Raw genomic sequence first — 24,239 nt, forward strand, 5'->3', positions numbered from 1 at the left:
GTTCCATTCATTTAATCAGGGTTTGCCAAAATCCATGCACATGCTTTAGATGCCTTGAATACTTGTTTTTATGAATTAAATCTCCATTGTTGACCATTCTTTTCTCATCTTTTGGGTTTAACTCCTGTTTTGTGGAGAAAAAAACTGCACCAAAAAATGGCATAAAGTATATTTTCTGCTATTTCTAATTGTGTCACAGTATCGCCCCACTATTACAACTCACTTTATTTTATTTTTTTGAAGATTGCGGAACTTCAAAATAATAACTTGACAGACTATTCAATCCTCACTTGTATTCTTCTACAGCTAGAATGAAAATGTGTCATGCTTCATTTTCAGTGTTCCCTTTTCCCATCATTATCCAACTTCTACGCAGTTGCCATGTAGGTTTTTTTTCAAAAGCAATTTAAAATTGTATGACCAGCCAAGTAATTTTTTCCCCATAGTTATATAAGCGACACACTATTAAAGTTACTGTCCCCGGCTTACTGTGCTTACATCAATCCAAAGTGAAGACATTTCTAATTAAAACATGAAACCTGACGTGGGAAAATGAAAACAGCATTTACCGTACATATCACCCGGGATTTATCAAACTTGGTGAATTTATGTGATAATAATATAAAACTACATAACCTAAAGTGTTTCCTATTCAGTCTCTTCTTTCCGACATAATTCTGTACGTGTAGCTGGGTAATTACATTCATAGTCAGGTTTCTGATTAAAATTCTTACAATAAATGAGAATTCACATTTTCTCTAGACCAACTCCAATTTTCTTGGAAAACACATAATAGATTAACTATATAATAAAATAAATTCATATAAAGTAAAATACAGATCTAAAATATAGATTAGTGCCATGTTAGTAATTAAAAATAAAAGTATATGATGTGAGTTTGCTCCCGATAATCCATGATCTAACAAACATAAAGGCCTGGCAGATTTCAAAATGGAATATTATGCAACACATTTCCATGGATGTATTCTAATCTTACAAATTAAGTTTAGGGTTTGTTCACATGCCAACCTGCTGTGTGGTTTTTGGTACTGATTTTATGTGGTTTTTCAGGTGGTTTAACATGCAGTTCTTTAAAGGGGTATTCCAAATTAAAACCTATCCACAGAGCTGTACTTGGCTATGTCCTAGAGCTCCAAAGACAATAAATAGAGTGGTAATGGGAATCGGCAACTCACTTCTTCATGCCAAAGTGAGATTTGGGTCCCTTTTTTTTTGAGATACAGGTGGCCCCAGCAGTTGGATTCCCCTCCACTATCTGATACACATCACCTCTCCTGTGAAAAGGAGATAAGGGGGGAATTTATCATTCATTTCGGAAACTTTTTTAGTTCTAAATTTGTTGCATGTGTTTTGCGCAGACACATTTTGCGCCAAACCGAAAGTGCTCTAGTTTAGAACACTTTGGGTTTTGCCGTTTGCAGTGGGCAGGGATTTACTATGTGTGCCTTTCTTTTACATAGTAGTTTTTTTGGGGGGGGCAAGGGGGGTCTGCCATGGTGCAAATCCATGAGAAGGCAGACCATACATGAGATAATGATGGCACACAAACAAAAAACGTTTCACTGGGGAGGAGAGTTGTTACGTGATTTGTTTCAACCCTTTTTTTGGGGCATCGGGTTGGTTCCATTGCACCATAGTTATCAAATGTTGTGAGACACTTTGATAACTACAGTGCAATGGCACAAAACATCGCCCCAAAAGCACCTAGCAACGTCTATTTTTGTAAAGTGTTTTAAACTGGAATACCTATTCAAAGCTCCCACTGAGTTCAAAAGGGAGCTTCTTCTATGCAGAACCACATTGAAAAATAAAAACTAGGCTTTTTTTTTTTTTAACATTCTTCACCAAAATTAATGTGGCACCTTGTGTCTTTTCAGTTTTGTTTTTTGTTTTTGCTTAAAAACATGGTCTTTGTTTTGCAGACCTCCAATGAGCCTCCAAGGATTTTTCTATAGAGCTTCTACTGCCCAATAGATAATAGTTGGTAATCTATTCAGCTCTGTTTGGAGAGCTTCATCATAGTCTCAGTTCAGGCCACAAAATGGAGTTGAACAGGTCCATTTAACAATGTACAGTGACTCCCCCGACCTATGATGGCCCCGACATACGATCATTTCAACATACGATGGCCTCTCAGAGGCCATGGCATGTTGAAGGCAGCATCAACATACAATGTTTTTGTATGTCGGGGCCATCGCATAAACGGCTAGCCGGCAGCGCAGACTGCTTCAGCTGCCACCGGATAGCCGTTTACGGTGCCCTGTGTGGTCCGCTGACGATCACTTACCTGTCCTCAGGGCTCTGGCGCATCCTCTTCGGGATCCCCTGCATCATCGGTGCTCTCCATCGTCGTCATCACGTCGCTGCGCACGCCGTCCCGTCATCCAATAGGAGCGGCGTGCGTAGTGACGTGATGGCGGCGACGGAGAGCGAGGATGCCGGGGAAGCAGAGGCCTTGCCGGGGACGCGGTGACAGCGATGGAGGGCGACATCCAGGGCAGCGGTGACGTTCCAGAGCGGCGGGGACATGTGAGTATAACCTCCAATACCAGTGGTCTTCAACCTTAAGACCTCCAGATGTTGCAAAACTACAACTCCCAGCATGCCCGGACAGCCGTTGGCTGTCCGGGCATGCTGGGTGTTGTAGTTTTGCAACATCTGGAGGTCCGCAGGTTGTAGACCACTGTCTTATACTTTACATTGCATGGATCCCTCAACATACGATGGTTTCAGCAAATGATGGTCCATTTGGAACAAATTACCATCGTATGTTGAGGGACCACTGTACATCAATGGATCCATCGGTCCATCGGGTTTCTATACAGTGTCTGTTTATTTGTAGGATTTGAGCAGAGAAAACAATTACTTCTTGCAATACTTTTTTCTGCTCAGTTCTTTAGAGAAATCTTGTGTGGAACAAGGAAGGATGCCTTTCCTTTGCTATGAGGGTTTGTTAAATAGAGAAGCAATAATGTTTTCCAAATGTTCAATATTAAATTATTAAGACTTTGATGGCTTATTTCTTAGTCTGATTATTTTTAAAAGCGAAAATCTGGGAAATTAGTTTTAAGAACAATATTGGTAAATAGGCTCACCTTAAAGGGGTTATCAAGGAAAAAACTTTTTTTATATATCAACTGGCTTCAGAAAGCTAAACAGATTTGTAAATTACTTCTATTAAAAAATATTAATCCTTTCAGTACTTATGAGCTTCTGAAGTTAAGGTTGCTCTTTTTTGTCTAAGTGATCTCTGATGACACGTGTCTCGGGAAACGCCCAGTTTAGAAGCAAATCCCTATAGCAAATATCTTCTAAACTGGGCGTTTCCCGAGACACGTGTCATCAGAGATCACTTAGACAGAAAAGAACAACCTTAACTTCAGAAGCTCAAAAGTACTGAAAGGATTAAGATTTTTTAATAGAAGTAATTTACAAATCTGTTTAACTTTCTGGAGCCAGTTGATATATAAAAAAAAGTTTTTTTTCCTGGAATACCCCTTTAAAGTATACAGTATATATACATTTTGATATGCTCAAAGAGTCATCTCAGTTTGGTTGGATGTAGAGAAGTTTATGCCTCATTGACCCCATTTGGCTTATCAAAATTAAAAACAATAACTCAGACAGATGTCTGTTTTACAGTCCATAACGTGTTCCCTGGTTAATGTTGCAGCTTCAAAAACTGTTAGAAATATGTTTGTAATGCCTGTTTACAAAGTTTACTGCATCTGCTTAATGTTCCAGGTAAGTGTCAGAATACTCGCACATACAGTACAAAGGACAAAAAGGTCAACAGGAGAGCTGGCAGATCTATGAATTTGTACCATGGAAATTTTGAGCTTGCAGTAATCTCTACATAAAAGAAATTACTAATAGGTGAAGCAAATGTTTATTATATGCAATAATAAAAAATAATAGGGGAGATTTACTAAGCAAAATGTCTCTGCATTCTGGCACATATATATATGCTGCTTGCCAGTTTTCTGCAGTAATTGTAAATTTACAGCATTGTTTAGTTACCTATTATTCCCAATTACTCTTTATCTTTCGGAGTATGCACCTTTTCCCATGACAGACGGCACTGTTCACTGACTGTTAAAATTTTCTAATTATTTTCATGCCTCTCCATTTAATCTTATTCGTACACACATACATAACTATGACTAAGGGCTATTGAAGCCTGAAACACATAAGTGACAGTTCAGATCATTTTTATGGTGGCTCTTAATAAAATATTAACCTTTACGAAACAGTTTTGCCATGTGCTAGATATTTTATATTTCTACACATAGCATGTGTCCTATTCCTCTATATTTATTATTAGTATTTGGTTCCGTGCTATCTGTCACCAAGTTATTAGCAGCAGATAGATGTTCGATATGTTATGTCCAACCTCAGCTCAACCAGATTGAGATCTCTGGGATTTAGAGGAAAAGTCAACACCTCTAAGTCATGTACCCGAAACCATTCCTGAACATGTGTGTAGTGTGCATTGTCTTGCTGAAAGAAGCCCCTGCTATTAGGAAACACTATTGCCATGAGGGGGTGTGCACTGTCTGCAACAACATTTAAGAAGGTAGTGAGTATCGAAGAAACATTTAAATAAACACCAAGACCCAATGTTTCTTAAAAGAACATGGCCCAGGGCATATCATTACCTCCCTGCCTTATTGCCGGCTTGCCTTCTTCTTCTAGGTGCCCCATCCTGGTGCCCCATTGCTCCATGGACCAATTTTTATGCCCACAGGCCCATTGTAGGTGCTTTCAGTTAAAAGAGTACAGTCATAGAGTAGAAGTAAAACAAATACAGCATGCCAATACATTTCAATCAATAATATTCTTAGTCATGGTATAGTTAGTAAAGTTAAATCGTGACTAATATATATGCCACATGTAAAGCACCTCCCTCAGTGTACCTGCAAACTCCAGGTCGAATGGTCCACTTTCCTATTTCATCTCTCAGTAGTTTAAATTGTATAACTAAATTGTATCAGTTATGTAATGTATAGCTCCTGGGCCCCAATGCAAAATGTGTTCCATGTCTACTATGCACCATTTATAATATTGGTGTCTTTTTATTAGGGAGAGGAGCCTTGAAGCCCCCCTTGGAGCCAATGTTGCCCTTTTACCCCCTATAGTTATGTCCCTGATTGGTGTTGCGATAAATGAGACAGAACAGGATGTGTACTTACTTTTTAGACATTTTACAAACAAGAAATGAGTCCTACTGAGGAGTCTTAATTCTCCTTGAAAAGTTTTCTCTTCAATGTAAATTCTACGTATACGCAAAAGGTGTAGCAGTTGGAATGATTCACATGCTAATAACCATACTCATAGTAGCAGAAATTATAGCCACAAATTATGTATCTTTTGTTATCCAAGAAACCACAGTGAACACAGTGGGAGATGCAAACTAAACCATTTCTTCTAACTGGTGTAATAGCTGTGCAGGTCATCTAATGTGCATAGTGTAATCCAGTATTTATTTGCTTTAATGGTAATTTTCCTTCAGTCACCTCTGTTAAATTGCTTAGAAATTGAATGAGTTGTGAATCATCTCAGAATGTGGCTGTCAAGTCATATTTTATTATAGTTAATCTCATATACTTGTTTTCAAATATTACTGGAATACATTTTTTTGAAGTACAAGCACAGATGATATTATAAATGTCATTCTCATCCTTCAGCAGCGAGAGACTTATCAATCAAATAAACAGGGATATAACATTTCAGTACAACGAATAGCAACCAAGTCAGTTTGGTTTCCGGCATGTAACATGCACTTTTTTGTGTCTGAAATGATTTTATAATGTGTTACATTATATAACATGAAAAAGTAATTTCACCTTTCAGGCACAGATTTATTCACTACTAGTCAGCACCCTTTCAAGTTAGATATTTCTGGAGGTTCTAAGATAAAAAGCCTATGCTTCTCTCCATTAAAAAGTTCCGTAGACCTCATCCCCAAGAACGATGAAATGGGTTTTCTTTTCCTGTTATAGGGCATAATTGTGGAGAATGCAGACCACACAGCCTTTAGGACATGCCAAATATAACACATTTTTAATTGTCAATTTGGTGCAAAAGGTAGTATACAGCATTGAGTTAACCCTTAAAATTCCAAGAAGTGGAAGGTAGAGGATTAGCTTGCCTTTTTCCTCAAAGACAACTATTTCCTCAAAGACATTGATCCAAAATATTCCATAAATATGAAAGCAATCCCACATTAAGCCAATGAGCACACTAATTTTTATCTTTATTTTAGCCTTAAAAAGAAAAACAGCTACAACAAAAAGTATTATGCAATTTGCAAAGCAGACATTTTTTGGGACAATAACTGCCCAAATAACATGCAAAAACATTCCAAACATTTAAATTATGTTTACCGATACATGGCCAAAAAAAAAAGGACTTGCACTTCATTTTATAGCCATACAATTTTACTGAATTTGAATCACCAGCCGTTTTTCAATGAGTTCAATAAGAATAAATAATGAAAATATATATATATATATTCTTTAAGGTTTGAAAAATAGGGTAAAAGACCATGTCAACATAGCCGCAATGTAAAGAAATGACCTCTGAATGATGGCATTGGTGACATCTGGAGTTGCCTTTTTTATTTACCTTAACAAAGAACTGGATGGTATAATACAATCTGTGTGTGATGTTATATTGAATAATGATTTTGTTACTAGCTGCTTTATATTTCGATAAAGAATGTTCCATTTAATATTCTACCTGAAATGTACTTATTTAGTTGTAATCTCCAAATATCACATGCATAAAGTATATAAGTACTCTAAAATATATAAACTCACAGTCGTCTTCCACTGGTCCATTTAACAAAAAAGCAGAAATAAAACCCAAGAAGCTTTAGTGACTGTATTTGCTTAGCATTTACTATGATTGTTTTATGAGATTTCTTACATATAGACAATTATAGTATTAAACTGAGAGAATGGTTAATGCATCAGGAGTCAATTCAAAAATCATGCTACATGGGGATTAAGAATAATTTAGTCAGGCCTTTTTATTAATAAAAAAAACCTGAGAAAACAGCATTGTATATATTTTATTCTAAGCATTTAATAAAATGGTCTTGGATAAATAGTTCTAAGGATCTACTTTTGATACAATTCATGTTATTTATTTATTATTTGTTTATATACTTACAACAATCCAAATAGAAATTTGGGGAATTAGTAATTGGATAATAGAATATCAAATGGTGAGATGTATCACGAGTACTTTCTGACCAGCAAATCCAAATATGCTACTATATATGCATGATGAAACTATAAAAACACAAGACTATATGTTCCCTTTAACGGGGAACTCAGGTACTTTTCTTCTTATCCTCCATGGTATAGAGAATAGTGCAAAAAAGAGGGATAGAAATGGCGCTAAATAGTGTTGATTATCCAATATTATGGCATATAGTAGTGCAAAAGGAGTGTAAATGGACCTTCGTAGGTTGCGCAAAGCAGGCACAGCACTGATAATAATTTTAGCAGGTCTTTTATGCGATATGTCGGGAGCAGCCGGCCGTCAGCCCGTCCAGGACGGTGTAGAATGCAGGAACAGCAGATGTTGGAGAGATGGAATACCCGGCAGGGGTTCCTTGTCTTCCAACAAATCCCGACTTTAGCTGGTGGCGCTTCCCCGACGAGATGACACGGGAGTCAAAGTGTAGGATTAGGGTACTTTTTATCCATTTTTTATGAATAAAAAGTAAACTAATCCTACACTTTGACTCGCGTGTCATCTCATCAGGGAAGCGCCACCAGCTTAAGTCGGGTTTTTCATTGGAAGACAAGGAACTCCTGCCGGGTATTCCATCTATCCAGCATCTGCTTTTCCTGCTATCCACGGTATAGGGAATAAGTGTCTGATTGCAGGGAGTCCAAGTGGTGAGACGCCCGCAATCACCTGTCCGTTGATCTGAAGATTAGTTTTCAGAACACCGGCTATCCTCATGCACAGAGCGGCAGTGGTCAACACAGTTCCTCTATGCGTCAATAGAAGAACTGTAAATTAGTCATCTTGTAACTCTCTTGCATTATTTAACTAGTAGTGGTGCTGGGTTACAGTTCTGCTCATCACTACTGCAATATGGTTTTAACAAAAATGATCATAAAAAATGCTACAATACTATCACGTGTGAATGCACCATAATGCAGTGGGACAATTTATTGCTATCTACATAAGTTTACTGTATAGTGCATGATATCACAGCTAAACATCTCCCAGAATGAATTTTAAATGCTGCACCAGTATAATAGATACATTCACATTTAGGTACCTTCACAGTATGCATTGTCTTCTCTAAGAGCCCGGAATCCTTCACGACAGATGCAAACAGCTTTGTCATCTAGATTTTTGCAGACTGAGTACTCCATGCAATTATGTCCTTCCGAGCAAAAGTCATAACCTTAAGGATAACAATAATCTCAGTTAGTTTCTATAACATGTATCCATTGTACAGATTATATATATATATATATATAGATATAGATATAGATATAGATAGAGAGAGAGAGAGAGAGAGAGAGAGAGAGAGAGAGAGCATAAAGAGATAGATGATGTAAGAAATCTTTACAAGATCTGCAGATTCTATAAATTATACATATAGCAAGAAAAAGCACGGACTAGAGGAAATTGTGGCTCTCTGAAAAGCACTAGTTCTGTGCAAAACTAGCAGTGTATTGGTATAATATTATAAATATTATGTATGGGGCCACCTGTGCCTCAGAGACCCACAATTATCTACATAATTTATATAATAAAGAATCTTTTCTGATGTAAAATATGACATAGCACATTATGCTAATACACCTGACCAAGGGCAGAATAGGTTGGTAGAACAGATTTAGATAAACTAAGATCCTGATAACAATCATTTCATTGGTCCCTACATGCCCAGGGAACAAAACACTTAAAGGGGTACTCCCCTGGTGCCAGAAAGTTAAACAGATTTGTAAATTACTTCTGTTTAAAAATCTTAATCCTTCCTGTACTTATCAGCTGCTGTATGCTCCACAGGAAGTTCTTTTCCTTTTTAATTTGCTTTCTGTCAGACCACAGTGCTCTCTGCTGACACCTCTGTCCATTTTAGGAACTGTCCAGAGCAGGGTAGGTTTGCTATGGGGATTTGCTCCTACTCTGGATAGTTCCTAAAATGGACAGAGGTGTCAGCAGGGAGCACTGTGGTCAGACAGAAAGGAAATTCAAAAAGAAAATAACTTCCTTTGTAGTATACAGCAGCTGATAAGTACTGGAAGGATTAAGATTTTTTAAATAGAAGTAATTTACAAATCTGTTTAACTTTCTGGCACTAGTTGATTTAAAAAAATAAAAAAAAATGGTTTTCCAGTGATGGGCCCCAGCGCTTGGACCCCTGCAATCTCCCTTTTGATCATGTCATACAAAAAAAAACTTAGATTGCAGGGGGTCCAAGCGCTGGGGCCCATCACGATCTCCTGCATGGAGCCCCAGCTGTCCCCTGGAGCGGAGCGCCACGCCCCCTGCCCGAAGCGGGAGCCTCCAGGCCCCCTCTGTATATATCTCTATGGGAAAGCAGAGGAAAGCCAAACGGTTCTCACATAGAGATATATGGAGGGAGCGTGGTGGCCCCCCCTTCGGGAGGAGAGCCTCAGGGGAGAGCCTGGGCTTCATACAGGAGATTGTGGGGGCCCCAGTGCCCAGACCACCGCGATATAGAACTTATCCCCAACCTTGTGCATAGGGGATAATTTTTTTTTGTATGAGACTTCTCCTATTCGTATTTACACGTACAGTATTCTGCACAGATTTGATGTGCAGGATTTCAAGTTATGTTCAGTTTACGTTGAAATCTGCATCAGAAAATCTGTGCATCAAATCTGCGCAGAATATTGTATGTGTGAACAGACCATTAAGCACCACTGGATTCTCTGCCTTAAACAAGCTATTATTCAAACACACCTATGCAAGGGCTACAGTTCTTAAAGGGGTATTCCAATTAATAATACTTATCCACACAGATAAAGGATTAGTGTCTGATTGTAGGGATCAGACAACTTCTACCCCCCATCCCCTCACTATGATCTTGAGAATGGACACCCGAGTTGCACCTCTAAATAGAGTCGTGCATGGGCTGCAGCTGCATTCATTTTCTATGGTGCTGAAGTAGACACACCTTTTCTTAACCCAGTAATACCTAGGAGCCATCCTTACACCAGTATACACTCCTTAACACTAAAATTGCAAAACCAACAAGAAAAAGTTGTGGAATTATGTAAATCACAGATTAATAGACATGTTAATAATATGCAAATTATAAAAAATTGGAACACACAATATTCAATATTTTTGATTCATTTAGTATCAACTATGAGCATCAAGCTAAAATACACACACTTATACACCCTGGCATGCTGTCAATGAGGATATTATTGGTTGTCTGAGGATTACCCTGCCACACTGAATGCACTTGGGCTTGAAACTCCTCAACACTTGCTCCTGGCAGCTTCCTTTCCAATTGCCAACCAATGAAGTCCTGGATGTGATCGATGGGAGACAAGTCCAGAGACGCTGCAGGCCATAGTAGAACATTTGGGCCATGCAGGCTGCTCACAGTAGCACGAGCAACATGTAGTCTGGTGTTGTTGTGTTTAAAAACAGCTCCTGGGACACTTCCGAAAAATGCCTGTATCATTGGTTCTATGACCAAAGCAATGTAACACTGAGCTGTTAGTATACCTGGAATAAAGACTAAAGGAATCTGATACCATACATGCTGCTACCTTACACCATAATCCGGTGAGATGTTCCCTTGTGGAGACCTCTTTATGGCGTTTCTCATGTAGTCTCCAGACCAATCTCCAGAAATCATTGTGTCAAAGACAAAAGTAGAACAGTAGAAAAGTAGAACGTTGAGGAGAAAAGACCTCCATTTCAGCTTCCATTCCATTGCCATCTTGCTCTGCACTATGATAGCCAATGGAACACATGTAGATGGACGTGTGGTTCTTAGCCCAATGTCATGCAAGCTCCTTCTGATGGTTTGTGTAGACACTGTTCAACTCCCTAGGCTGGGTATGTGACATCTCATTTCAATTGCATTACAGAATGGATTACTATGCACCATTCTTTTAATCTGAAGATTCATCCGTGCAGAGGTTCACCTATTTGCACATCTTGCTGTCATTCGAGTTAGTTGTTGGACTCCCAACCACTGGGACATGCAATCAGGGCCGGCTCTGCCCATAGGCAAAATATGCAGCCGCCTAGGGGGCCCTCTTGACAGGGGAGCTGCTCTGACCACCACAAGAAAGTTATTCAGCCAGCATCCGAACCACTCGCACAACCAGTTTAGCCAGTAGCAACACCATAACCCCCCCCTTTTAATGTGTTTCACCCCAGTAGTAAGGTAATTACATAAAGAGGGGGTTTGTTACAGCGTGTCACCCCAGTAGTAAGGAGATTACATGAGAGGGGATATGTAACAATGTGTCACCCCAGTAGTAAGGAGATTACATGAGAAGGGGCTTCTTACAGTGTGTCACCCCATTAGTAAGGTGATTACATAAAGGGGAGGTTTGTTACAGTGTGTCACACCAGTAGTAAGGAGATTCCATGAGAGGGGATATGTAACAGTGTGTCACCCCAGTAGTAAGGAGATTACATGAGAAGGAGCTTCTTACAGTGTGTCACCCCAGTAGTAAGGTGATTACATAAAGGGGAGGTTTCTTATAGTGTGTCACCCCAGTAGTACGCTAATTACATGAGGAGGAGGTTTTGTTACAGTATGTCACTTTAGCAGTAAGGATATTACATGAGGAGGAGGTTTGTTACAGTGTGTCTCCCCAGTAGTACGGAGATTACGTGAAAAGGAGGTTTTGTTACAGTGTGTTACCCCAGTAGTAAGGAGATTACATGAGAAGGGGCTTCTTACAGTGTGTTGCCCCAGTAGTAAGGAGATTACATGAGAAGGGGCTTCTTACAGTGTGTCACCCCATTAGTAAGGTGATTATATAAAGGGGAGGTTTGTTACAGTGTGTCACCCCAGTAGTAAGCTAATTACATGAGGATGAGGTTTTGTTACAGTGTGTCACTGTAGCAGTAAAGAGATTATATGAGGAGGGGGCTTTGTTACAGTGTTTCTCCCCAGTAGTAAGGAGATCACATGACGGGGGGTTTGTTACAGTGTGTCTCCCCAGTAGTAAGGAGATTATATGAGGAGGTTTGTTACAGTGTGGCTCCCCAGTAGTAAGGAGATTACATGAGGAGGAGGCTTGTTACAGTGTGTTTCCGCAGACGTAAGGAGATTACATGAGAAAGTTTGTTACAGTGTGTCACCCAAGTAGTAAGGAGATTACATGAGGAAGGGGGGTTGTTATAGTGTGTCACCCCAGTAGTAAGGAGATTACATGAGGAGGATGTTTGTTACAGTGTGTCACCCCAGTAGTAAGGAGATTCCATGAGGAGGAGGTTTGTTACAGTGTGTCTACCCAGTAGTAAGGTGGGGCGTGTCAAAGGGTGGACCAATGGGCGGAGTCAAGGGGCAGCAAAATTAGCTTTTGCCTAGGGTGGCAAAAATCCTTGCAGCAGCCTTGAATACAGTGTTATACATTGCGTGCATCTTCGTCTATGAACATAGCGATCTACTCAAGTGATAAACAAAGGTCTCTCAGTTTGTCATAAGTAGTGATTTCATCCTATCTCTGAGGTTTCATGTGGCAGAAAAATTTGTTTTTATTCGTGGTTTTTATACCATTGAAGATCCTCTCTCATGCCACAGATTGGGACTAGGTGCTTGAAAATTTGATCATTGGCAGATCTTAGCGACACCTGCTACATCCTCTGTTTGCATAACCCTATGGCTGGTCTTTTTTGGTGGTGCATCTCCAAGGTTGACTGTACATGCCTAGTTTGCCTCCCCAATAATGTGTGTGTTTTAACATTTTTCTTAAATTTAGTAATTTTTTTTTTTTAATGAATTTTCCTAGTTAAATTCTTAACAGGGCAAATAAATATCCTAGAGTCAGACAATGTATTGTTGTAGCCCTTAGTGTATATATAGTGTCATTTTAAGAAATAAAACAAATTCCAGGGATCATATATATATATATATATATATATATATATATATATATTTCATTTTTATTAAAATTCTGCTGAACACTGCACACGATGACCTAGGTGTAATGTGTAGTCCTTTGTATTATACCTATACCATAATTTCCCAATCAATAATAAAAGAATGATATATTTCCACTATCATACTGCTATTTGCTGTTACAGTAACCATGGCAATAAATGGATCCTGACAAAGACTCCACTATGTTCTGTGAGATATTAATACTACTGGATATTATCCTGTTCTCAAGGGAAGGAAAAGGAGCGACATTCTGCTGCAAGTCCTACTATACACCCTTATACACCCATAAGGGATCAGCTACAGGAATGCTGAAGATTGCAGTCTACATATGGAGGAATATTGCACTAGACTGAGTGTTAGTGGCCTAGTTTCAATGTGTGAATTAATGATATCTGTGATATGTGAGAACTGCACCGAGCATATAGAATAGTCTTTCCCAAGCAAGGTGCCTCCAGCTATTGCAACACTACAACTCCCAGCACTCCCGGACAGCCAACGGCCTGGAATACATTTGCATTAATGTATGCACGGTCCTAGTACGGACTGATTCAGTCAGAGCTGACCACACTCAAAATCTCCAGCTAGGAATTGCATAGTGTAAACCTAGCCAAAGTTATTCTTGTGTGTTTTACAGTCAAAGTCCTTTTACCTCAGAAATCTGCCATATATCAAAGGTTAACCTGCATGTTCCTTTCTAGTTATAAAACTAACAAGCATCCACTCATAATTTCTTTATTGTTAAAATAACTGCCAATAATTATCAATATTAAAAGTTAACTCAAGACACTAGTTTCACTAAAAATACAGAACAGCACCCATGCAAGTTAGGCTGTATTCACATGCCATCTGTGACACGTATATGTTTGCAAACCTTTAAAATGGGATGCCAGTATAGGTGAATGTACAGTATAGGTGAATGAATTTATCATTACATCTTAGCAACTTTACTTTTTATGAAGAAAATGCACCTATCATAAATACAGAAGAAGTGAGCCCTCAGCTGTCCCTAAGACCACTCTCCCTGCCTACTTGCCCATCCGCCCTAATTAACAGATCGACAACTTAGAGGCAGTCCCTTCCTAGCGCAAAAGTGCAAGGGCGTCAAAGTCAACAAAACAAACGGAACTGTACGAAGTCGGGGAACAAGTCATGAACATAACGGGAATACAATAACCAACAAGCAGATATATGAATACAAACAAGGATATAGCAAACTAACAAGTCAGGAAATCAAGAGAACTGTTCACAATGGACTCAATAAGGAACACACTAGACACTCCACTCCAATCATGGAGGGACATCAATACCAAAGCCAAATAGGCTCCTAGCCAGCAGGAAACTGACCTAGGAGGAAACAGAAATACTAAATACAAGCAAACATGGGTACAGACACAAGACTAACTCACTCCTAGATAGACGGATAGCACAAGGCTCAGCATTCTATCCTAGGAGATTCAGGATCAAACAAGGTCAAAACAGGACTGACAAACACACACAGTGTAAATACGGGCTTAGGCAACACAAAGCATATGCCGAACGAACAATACTAGAATACTAAAAGCCCACAAAGGTACTAAAACAAGGCAAGCTAAAATCTATATATCAGACAGGACTGATAACCATGGTCAAACTCATAAAATGTGCTTTGACAGACAAAGTTAAGGTGCATCATAATACAAGAGATGGTCAGAGTACAGGTCTAATAATCTTTAAAGGAAATCTGTCACCAATGTCACCTGCACTAACCTGTTGGTACCGACGGGTAGTGCAGGTGGCACTGATGACAATGGTACTTACTTTGTCCCATTCTGAGCAGGGGATTTCCGGTAATCTTTTCCATTAGCTGAAGCTCCGGGCTGGCTTGGGGCAAGGTGCAGAGCTTAATGACATCACTGCTGCTGTTCTCTAGCAGCAAGACCCAGCAGAGAGCAACAGCGGTGATGTCACTAAGATCCGCCCATGCCCCAAGCCGGGCCGGGAGCTGAAGTTAACGGAGAAGATTACCGGAGATCCCCTGCACGGAATGGGACAAAGTACCGTTGTCATCAGTATCACCGGCACTACCTGTCGGTACTGACAGGTTAGTGCAGGTGACACAGGTGACAGATTTACTTTAAATATCCTTCCAGTGTTGAAGTCAGGAAGGTTAACTTTTCCATGCCAGGGAGAATTAACACAGAAACTGTTCAGACACAAACCTAATGTCTGAACAGGACCCAAAGCAGAAAATGCAAAACAGAAATAAACGGACATTACAACACCTCTTTTATAAATGTGGAGGAAGAACACATGACGCACACAATTGCAAAGGTAAAAATAAATGATACATTTCCCCTGTATGTGCACAGAAAGGCATGGTCCCCATTGAGTTTAATGGTGAGAATATACAGAAGTCAACTAATGACTATGTTCAGGTAATTTCCTAAATGTATAAGTGTATTGAATTGGAATCAAATGTGTTGCGTGCCACACTTTTGTGTTCAAGTAAAAGTGTGGAAAATGATATAAAAAAAAATCCCTAGTTGACTACTTTTTGACTATTAAAGTAAATGGGATCCATGCCCCTGTCCATGCATGTGTACATTGGCATCCCATTTTACACACACACACACACACACACACACACACATACACATATATTTATATTTATAAATGTATAGATATATACCACAGTTGGCATGATCAGAATGCAAACGTAGCCTTAGCCCATTTTTTGTCCCCGTTTTTTTATACTTGTTACACTTCACCATTTTCACGTTCTCATATACACATCTTTTTGGGCAGAAGACCCATTTAAGAGATGCGAAGATACCTTTGCAGACTTTGCAGCAGCTGTTCTTCAGTAGTATTTGCTGGGATTGTGGACAGTTGGCAGGCATACATTCTGGAAACTCAGCACGTTGCATTTTGTTGTTCTGTGATATAAAATACAAGACATTATTTAAAAAATGACATAATCGAACAAAAACAGCATCATATTTTTACACGATGGAATATCACTGGTATACGCTATATATTTACAAAGCACCTAGCTGCCATGTTTCCTCAGTGCTGACCATTTCCAGTCTGTGACCATTATCTAAGATGTCACTCATTTTTTGATGCAATAATGTAACATTTTTATAGTCAGACACTGTAAAGCAACTTAGTATAATCCATAGACAGTTTTTTGTTGTTGTACATGTGACCCGTGTTTCACCCACTGAAGAAGGCCGTACACATTCAAAACACATTGTCATATAAAGTTCATGCACACACGGTTGACAAGATGACACATCCGGAATAATTGCTGTTAACAGACGAATTGATGAATCATTAATGAAGAAATAAACAGAAGTAAATAAATTAAAAATGACATTTATATGGTTTACAATCTTAGCTAGGTGGGATGCATGTTCTTTTAGTGAGAACTGCATGAGTCATCCCAGTGAGCGAGTGCCAAAAGCCGGGCATTCCTGGCTCCCTGCTAGATGGCAGGTTCGTTCGGCTTCGCAATAGTAACTACTATCATCTGACAGTTTAACTACCAACATGAGGATGAAGGATAGCCACTTGGCTAAAGTGTCTTTAATCTAGGTGGACCTATGGATGATCAGGCAGACATGTCTATCTTGTTTTAAACCCTATGAAGGGATAATTAGTAGTATACATTTGGAGGCTTTTTCAGCTTATGTGGTTAACTGATTTGATATGTGCTCCAACTGTGATGCCCCACTGATGACCGTGCTATATACTGGGCAATAGAAACGTGTATGGTGCTAAAGTTGGTTTCTTGTCTCTTTCTTATACCACCTTTTGAAATACTTTATATCTATATAGCCTTCTAAAATCTTTCTGAGCTAAGCATATGAACTGTGCAGGTGCCCGAGGTACTATGTACTGAGCATGGGTAGGAAACTCCTACTGTAGATATTTTAATGCACTAATCACTTGCTTTTAGATGATTTAATAAAAGTTTAATCTTAATTTAAAGGGGTATTTCAGAATTTTTTTTATTTGACTATGCTACAGGGGCTGTAAAGTTAGTGTAGTTCATAATGTACCTGTGTGTGACGGTTTTCTCACAATTCTTGCATGATTTTCACCCAAATATTTATTTTTAACAGCATACAAAATGACTGTTGTCTCAGATTTTTCCCAGGTTGCAATGCGGCCGAGACCTGACTCACTAGTCAGCTGATGAATGTCTGCTTCAGTGGGTGGAGGGATCGCTTGGTGGGAGAGAGATCAATCTGCAACTAATGCAACAGCTTTAGGCACCCTGATTGAAGATCCTTCCTAAGCATGACCATTACTGTCTGCCAGGTACGTACTAAAATCACCTTATGGTGGCGAACCCCTTTAAGACACACTTCCTAGCTCTCATTTTTGTAGTGGTGGTGTTAATTTTCTATATCTCTACAGTATGACCACTGTGCTCTCAGCTGACACCTCTGTGTGTCAGGAACTGTCCAGAGCAGGATAGGTTTGCTATGGAGATTTGCTCCTGCTCTGGACAGTTTCTGACATGAACAGAGGTGTCAGCAGAGAGCACTGTGGTCAGACTAGAAAGAACTATGTAACTTCCTCTGGAGCATACAGCAGCAGATAAATCCTGGAAGGATTGAGATTTTTCAATACAAGTAATTTACAAATCTGTTTAACTCTTTGGCACCAGTTGAGTTGAAAACACTTGTTTTCCACGGGTGTACCCCTTTAAGGGTATGTTTACGTTTTAACTAATCTGATGCGGGTTGCCAGCAGCTGAAATTCAGTTTGCATAATTTCCTCTGAGGGACTCCGAAAGTTGAATTTCAGCTGCAGGCAACCCACAGCGGATTAGTAACATACAGAGGGGCAAAAAAAGTATTTAGTGAGCCACCAATTGTGCAAGTTCTCTCACTTAAAAAGATGAGAGAGGCCTGTAATTTTCATCATAGGTATACCTCAACTATGGGAGACATAATGAGAAAAAATATATATATAAAAAAACATTGTCTGATTTTTAAAGAATTTATTTGCAAATTATGGTGGAAAATAAGTATTTGGTCAATAACAAAAGTTCATCTCAATACTTTGTTATATACCCTTTGTTGGCAATGACAGAGATCAAATGTTTTCTCTAAGTCTTCACAAGGTTTTCAAACACTGTTGCTGCTATTTTGGCCCATTCCTCCATGCAGATCTCCTCTAGAGCAGGGATGTTTTGGGGCTGTCGCTGGGCAACACAGACTTTCAACTCCCTCCAAATGTTTTCGATGGGGTTGAGATCTGCAGTCACTCCAGGACTTTGAAATGCTTCTTACAAAGCCACTTCTTTGTTGCCCGGGTGGTGTTTTTGGGATCCTTGCCATGCTAAAAGACCCAGCCACGTTTCATCTTCAATGCCCTTGCTGATGCTCACGATACATGGCCCCATTCATTCTTCCCTTTACACGGATCAGTCGTCCTGGTCCTTTTGCTGAAAAACAGCCCCAAAGCATGATGGTCCACCCCATGCTTCACAGTAGGTATGGTGTTCTTTGGATGCCACTCGGCATTCTTTATCCTCCAAACATGACGAGTTGAGTTTTTACCAAAAAGATATACTTTGGTTTTATCTAACCATATGACATTCTCCCAATCCCTCCCAATGCTCTTGTGGCTCATCCAAATGCTCTCTAGCAAACTTCAGACGGGCCCGGACGTGTACTGGCTTAAGGAGGGGGACACATCTGGCACTGCATGATTTGAGTCCCCGGTGGCTTAGTGTGTTACTGATGGTAGCCTTTGTTACTTTGGTCCCAGCGCTCTGCAGGTCATTCACTAGGTCCCCCCCATGTGGTGGTGGGATTTTTGCTAACCGTTTTTGTGATAATTTTGACACTGCAGGGTGAGATCTTGCGTGGAGCCCCAGATCGAGGGACATTATCAGTGGTCTTGTATGTCTTCCATTTTTTAATGATTGCTCCCACAGTTGATTTCTTCACATCAAGCTGCTTGCCTATTGCAGATTCAGTCTTCCCAGCCTGGTTCAGGTCTACAATTTTTCGACAGCTCTTTGTTCTGAATTGTTTGGAGTGTGACTGTTTGAGATTGTGGACAGGTGTCTTTTATACTTATAACAAATTCAAACAGGTGCCATTAATACAGGTAACAGAGGACAGAGGAGACTATTAAAGAAGTGAAAAATAGGTGACCAAATACTTATTTTCCACCATAATTTGCTAATAAATTCTTAAAAAATCAGACAATGTGATTTTATGGTTTTTTTTTTGTTCTCATTATGTCTCTCATAGTTGAGGTATACCTATGATGAAAATTACAGGCCTCTCATCTTTTTAAGTGGGAGAACTTGCACAATTGGTGGCTGACTAAATACTTTTTTGCCCCACTGTATGAACGGACCCTTAAAGGGGTACTCCACTCCTTGACATCTTATCTCCTATCCAAAGGATAGGGGATTAGATGTCTGATCGTGGGGGTCCAGCCGCTAGGAACCTCCGTGATCTCTGAACATTATGTTCAGAACACTGGGTTCAGGTGGCCGTAGTTCCAGCGGCTGGACCCCCGCGATCAGACATATTATCCCCTATTCTTTTGATAGAGGATAAGATGTCTAGGGGCAAAGTACCCCTTTAAGTCTAGCTTAGCAAACAGATATCTGCTATACCGCTTATGGGTAGGGTCACACGTGATGGATCAGCAGCATATTTTACGTTGCGGATTCAGCCGGTGACCCGACCCTATAGTGTGCCTCCAGCTACAGCTGGACAGTGGAATATGAAAAACAAAAGAAGACAATGCGCCCGTCTATGTGCCGTAAATCCAACCAACAAGAGGGTGTAATAACACAAACAGAGTGTGCTCACCTGGTGATGTTATGCTAAGAGCATAACATCTGATGTTGGTTCGGGGGCCCAGCTGATGTGGGTAACGAGTCACGGTGTGCTGCCTGGATCCTCCCGTCCAGCTGGACAGTCTGTCGAGAGTGTTCAGTGATGAAAAAGAAGCTATCCTGTTGCGGCGCTCGCCCGTGTGGCAGGAATGGAGTTCAAAAGCCGATGGTAAGTAAAGGCATCTTTATTCAGAATCAATTCGGACTACGCGTTACGAAGGGACACGCTCCCCTCTTCCTCAGGTCCAATCCTCCTTGGATTGGACCTGAGGAAGAGGAGAGCGTGTCCCTTCGTAACGCGTAGTCCAAATTGATTCTGAATAAAGATGCCTTTACTTACCATCGGCTTTTGAACTCCATTCCTGCCACACGGGCGAGCGCCGCAACAGGATCGCTTCTTTTTCATCACTGAACACCCAGCTACAGCTGGAGGCACGTTATAGAGTAGGGTCACTGGCAGATCCGCAGCAGAAAATATGCTGCGGGTCTTTTACGTGTGACCCTACCCATATACAGTATTTTGTGCTGCATAAATGACAGTGCTGCCTGCATCTTTCTGTAGATGGGTTGATGCTCTGAACAAATCCAACATTCCTTTTTACATATTCTAGCTATCTAAAATTCACCTATGGCTATGCTCTTCCTCTGCCGCAGATGGCAGAACAAATGATCTGTAATTTAATAATGCGGCTGTGAATAGAGTTATTGTCACTCATATATGAATAGGCTTTGTAAGGAAATGAGAACCAATGAGACATTTTAACCATATCACTGTGGTCGGGATGCAATGATTAAGAAATCTTTACCGAGAAAGTAACTTGCAGTCATATTAAAGTGTTTATCATTTTTGTTAAAGTGTATGCAAATGTATTTACGTGCTGTCATACAAGCATATGGGCCTGCCAACTGGGATTTTCCATTGCCATTAGATAAACGTAATAAAACACTTCATCTGCTTGTAAAATGAATGTACTTTCGAATACATTACTCCCCCATCTGTATTTTTCCGCATTAGTGGATTTAAACCCAGAATCTGGATTAAAATTTTTGTCTCAACTGTTTAGATGATGATTGAACGGCTTTATATATTGTGTTCTGGAGTAAACCTTTGTTTAAAGAATAGAACGGTGCCGCTCGTTCTTGATGTGCGTCACGTATTCCTTTTTTTAAATGACTTGGGCATGAAACAAAGGCATAGAATGTATTCACACAAGCATTACAATGGCAATTACTTCAGCAGATGCTGTGTGAGAAAAAAAGAAACAATGAAATAATACACATCTATAAAAGCATTCTAATAAAAATTCTACCCTTGCAGCGCCGAGCTTAAGGAAACTCACTTTATCATACACACAAAATATAATTTCAAAAGACTGCAGTATGTAGGTCCAGAGCAAACATTGCTTTTGTGCATATTGTTAGCTTCTGATAGTATGGCACATTACTGACAAGTTCCACTACATAGAGGCCCAAACTTTTAGCCCATGTTCACACGGCAGAATTTCTGTGCTGTATTCCACATTGGAATCCGGCATGGAGATTCTGCTGCAGCAGAGTCCAATTGAATTTAACAGGATTCTGCTGCTCTGTGCACACGGCAAAATTTCCATGCCAGATGTTTCCGCAACAGAAATTCTATTTTCCATATCCGCACAAACAATGAACACGTTCATTCTTTGTGCAGAGAAATTATCTCTGATATTCTATTTCGGACAATACTTTTAAATGTTATCTGTCGTTAACAAAAACTTTTTATATAATGTAGATACTACTATTATACGTATATTTGTAATATACATTGATTAAAAAATGTGTATATTTGTGGGTGAAAAAATGATGTCCCTGCACCTATTGTCTGTGTCTCTCTATGAGGAGTCCAAATACTGGAAGTGAGGGCAGGACAAGCAAGGATCTGTGCAGGCTCCTGTCTTGTCAATCATCCTGCTGTGTGAGCCAGGGGCATGTCACAGAGCCTCACTGCACAGAGCCCTGCTTGTCCTCACTGCACAGAGCCCTGCTTATCCTCACTGCACAAAGCCCTGCTTGTCCTCACTGCGCAGAGCCCTGCTTATCCTCACTGCACAAAGCCCTGCTTGTCCTCACTGCACAGAGCCCTGCTTGTCCTCACTGCACAGAACCCTGCTTGTCTTCACTGCACAGAGCCCTGCTTGTCCTCACTGCACAGAAACCTGCTTTTCCTCAGTGCACAGAGCCCTGCTTGTCTTCACTGCACAGAGCCCTGCTTGTTTGTCCTCACTGCACAGAGCCCTGCTTGTCCTTACTGCTCAGAGCCCTGCTTGTCCTCACTGCACAGAGCCCTGCTTGTCCTCACTGCACAGAGCCCTGCTTGTCTTCACTGCACAGAACCCTGCTTGTCCTCACTGCACAGAAACCTGCTTTTCCTCAGTGCACAGAAACCTGCTTGTCTTCACTGCACAGAGCCCTGCTTGTCCTCACTGCACAGAGCCCTGCTTGTCCTCACTGCACAGAGCCCTGCTTGTCCTCACTGCACAGAGCCCTGCTTGTCCTCACTGCACAGAGCCCTGCTTGTCCTCAGTGTACAGAGCCCTGCTTGTCCTCACTGCACATAGCCCTGCTTTTCCTCAGTGCACAGAGCCCTGCTTGTCTTCACTGCACAGAGCCCTGCTTGTCCTCACTGCACAGAGCCCTGCTTGTCCTAACTGCTCAGAGCCCTGCTTGTCCTCACTGCACAGAGCCCTGCTTGTCCTCCCTGCACAGAGCCTTGCTTGTCCTCACTGCACAGAGCCCTGCTTTCCCTCACTGTACAGAGCCCTGCTTATCCTCAATGCACAGAGCCCTGCTTATCCTCAGTGCACAGAGCCCTGCTTGTGCTCACTGTACAGAGCCCTGCTTGTCCTCACTGCTCAGAGCCCTGCTTGTCCTCACTGCACAGAGCCTTGCTTGTCCTCACTGCACAGAGCCCTGCTTGTCCTCACTGCACAGAGCCCTGCTTGTCTTCACTGCACAGAGCTCTGCTTGTCCTCACTGCACAAAAACCTGCTTTTCCTCAGTGCACAGAGCCCTGCTTGTCTTCACTGCACAGAGCCCTGCTTGTCCTCACTGCACAGAGCCCTGCTTGTCTTCACTGCACAGAACCCTGCTTGTCCTCACTGCACAGAAACCTGCTTTTCCTCAGTGCACAGAGCCCTGCTTGTCCTCACTGCACAGAAACCTGCTTTTCCTCAGTGCACAGAGCCCTGCTTGTCTTCACTGCACAGAGCCCTGCTTGTCCTCACTGCACAGAGCCCTGCTTGTCCTCACTGCACAGAGCCCTGCTTGTCCTCATTGTACAGAGCCCTGCTTGTCCTCACTGCACAGAGCCCTGCTTTTCCTCAGTGCACAGAGCCCTGCTTGTGCTCACTGCACAGAAACCTGCTTTTCCTCAGTGCACAGAGCCCTGCTTGTCTTCACTGCACAGAGCCCTGCTTGTCCTCACTGTACAGAGCACTGCTTGTCCTTACTGCTCAGAGCCCTGCTTGCCCTCACTGCACAGAGCCCTGCTTGTCCTCACTGCACAGAGCCTTGCTTGTCCTCACTGCACAGAGCCCTGCTTTCCCTCACTGTACAGTGCCCTGCTTATCCTCACTGCACAGAGCCCTGCTTATCCTCAGTGCACAGAGCCCTGCTTGTGCTCACTGTACAGAGCCCTGCTTGTGCTCACTGCACAGAAACCTGCTTTTCCTCAGTGCACAGAGCCCTGCTTGTCTATACTGCACAGAGCCCTGCTTGTCCTCACTGCACAGAGCCCTGCTTGTCCATACTGCTCAGAGCCCTGCTTTTCCTCACTGCACAGAGCCCTGCTTGTCCTCACTGCACAGAGCCCTGCTTGTCTTCACTGCACAGAACCCTGCTTGTCCTCACTGCACAGAAACCTGCTTTTCCTCAGTGCACAGAGCCCTGCTTGTCTTCACTGCACAGAGCCCTGCTTGTCCTCACTGCACAGAGCCCTGCTTGTCCTTACTGCTCAGAGCCCTGCTTGTCCTCACTGCACAGAGCCCTGCTTGTCCTCACTGCACAGAGCCCTGCTTGTCTTCACTGCACAGAGCCCTGCTTGTCCTCACTGCACAGAAACCTGCTTTTCCTCAGTGCACAGAGCCCTGCTTGTCTTCACTGCACAGAGCCCTGCTTGTCCTCACTGCACAGAGCCCTGCTTGTCCTCACTGCACAGAGCCCTGCTTGTCCTCAGTGTACAGAGCC

The 24,239-nt window shown here is 41.3% G+C and overlaps 1 protein-coding gene across 2 annotated transcripts in view; it reads right to left on the reverse strand.

Moving 5' to 3' along the window:
- Positions 1 to 24,239, reverse strand: part of NELL2 (neural EGFL like 2) — a 360,426-nt gene that overhangs the window by 89,592 nt on the left and 246,595 nt on the right. For both annotated transcript variants that reach the window (XM_056573979.1, XM_056573978.1), the window contains exons 11-12: positions 15,978 to 16,080; positions 8,327 to 8,455 (exon numbers count right to left, since the gene is read on the reverse strand). In XM_056573979.1, coding sequence (XP_056429954.1) covers positions 8,327 to 8,455; positions 15,978 to 16,080 — 232 coding nt within the window. The remainder of the gene's footprint in view (positions 1 to 8,326; positions 8,456 to 15,977; positions 16,081 to 24,239) is intronic.

This window comes from Hyla sarda, chromosome 4 (assembly GCF_029499605.1).
Source record: "Hyla sarda isolate aHylSar1 chromosome 4, aHylSar1.hap1, whole genome shotgun sequence".
Taxonomy (NCBI): Eukaryota; Metazoa; Chordata; class Amphibia; order Anura; family Hylidae; genus Hyla; species Hyla sarda.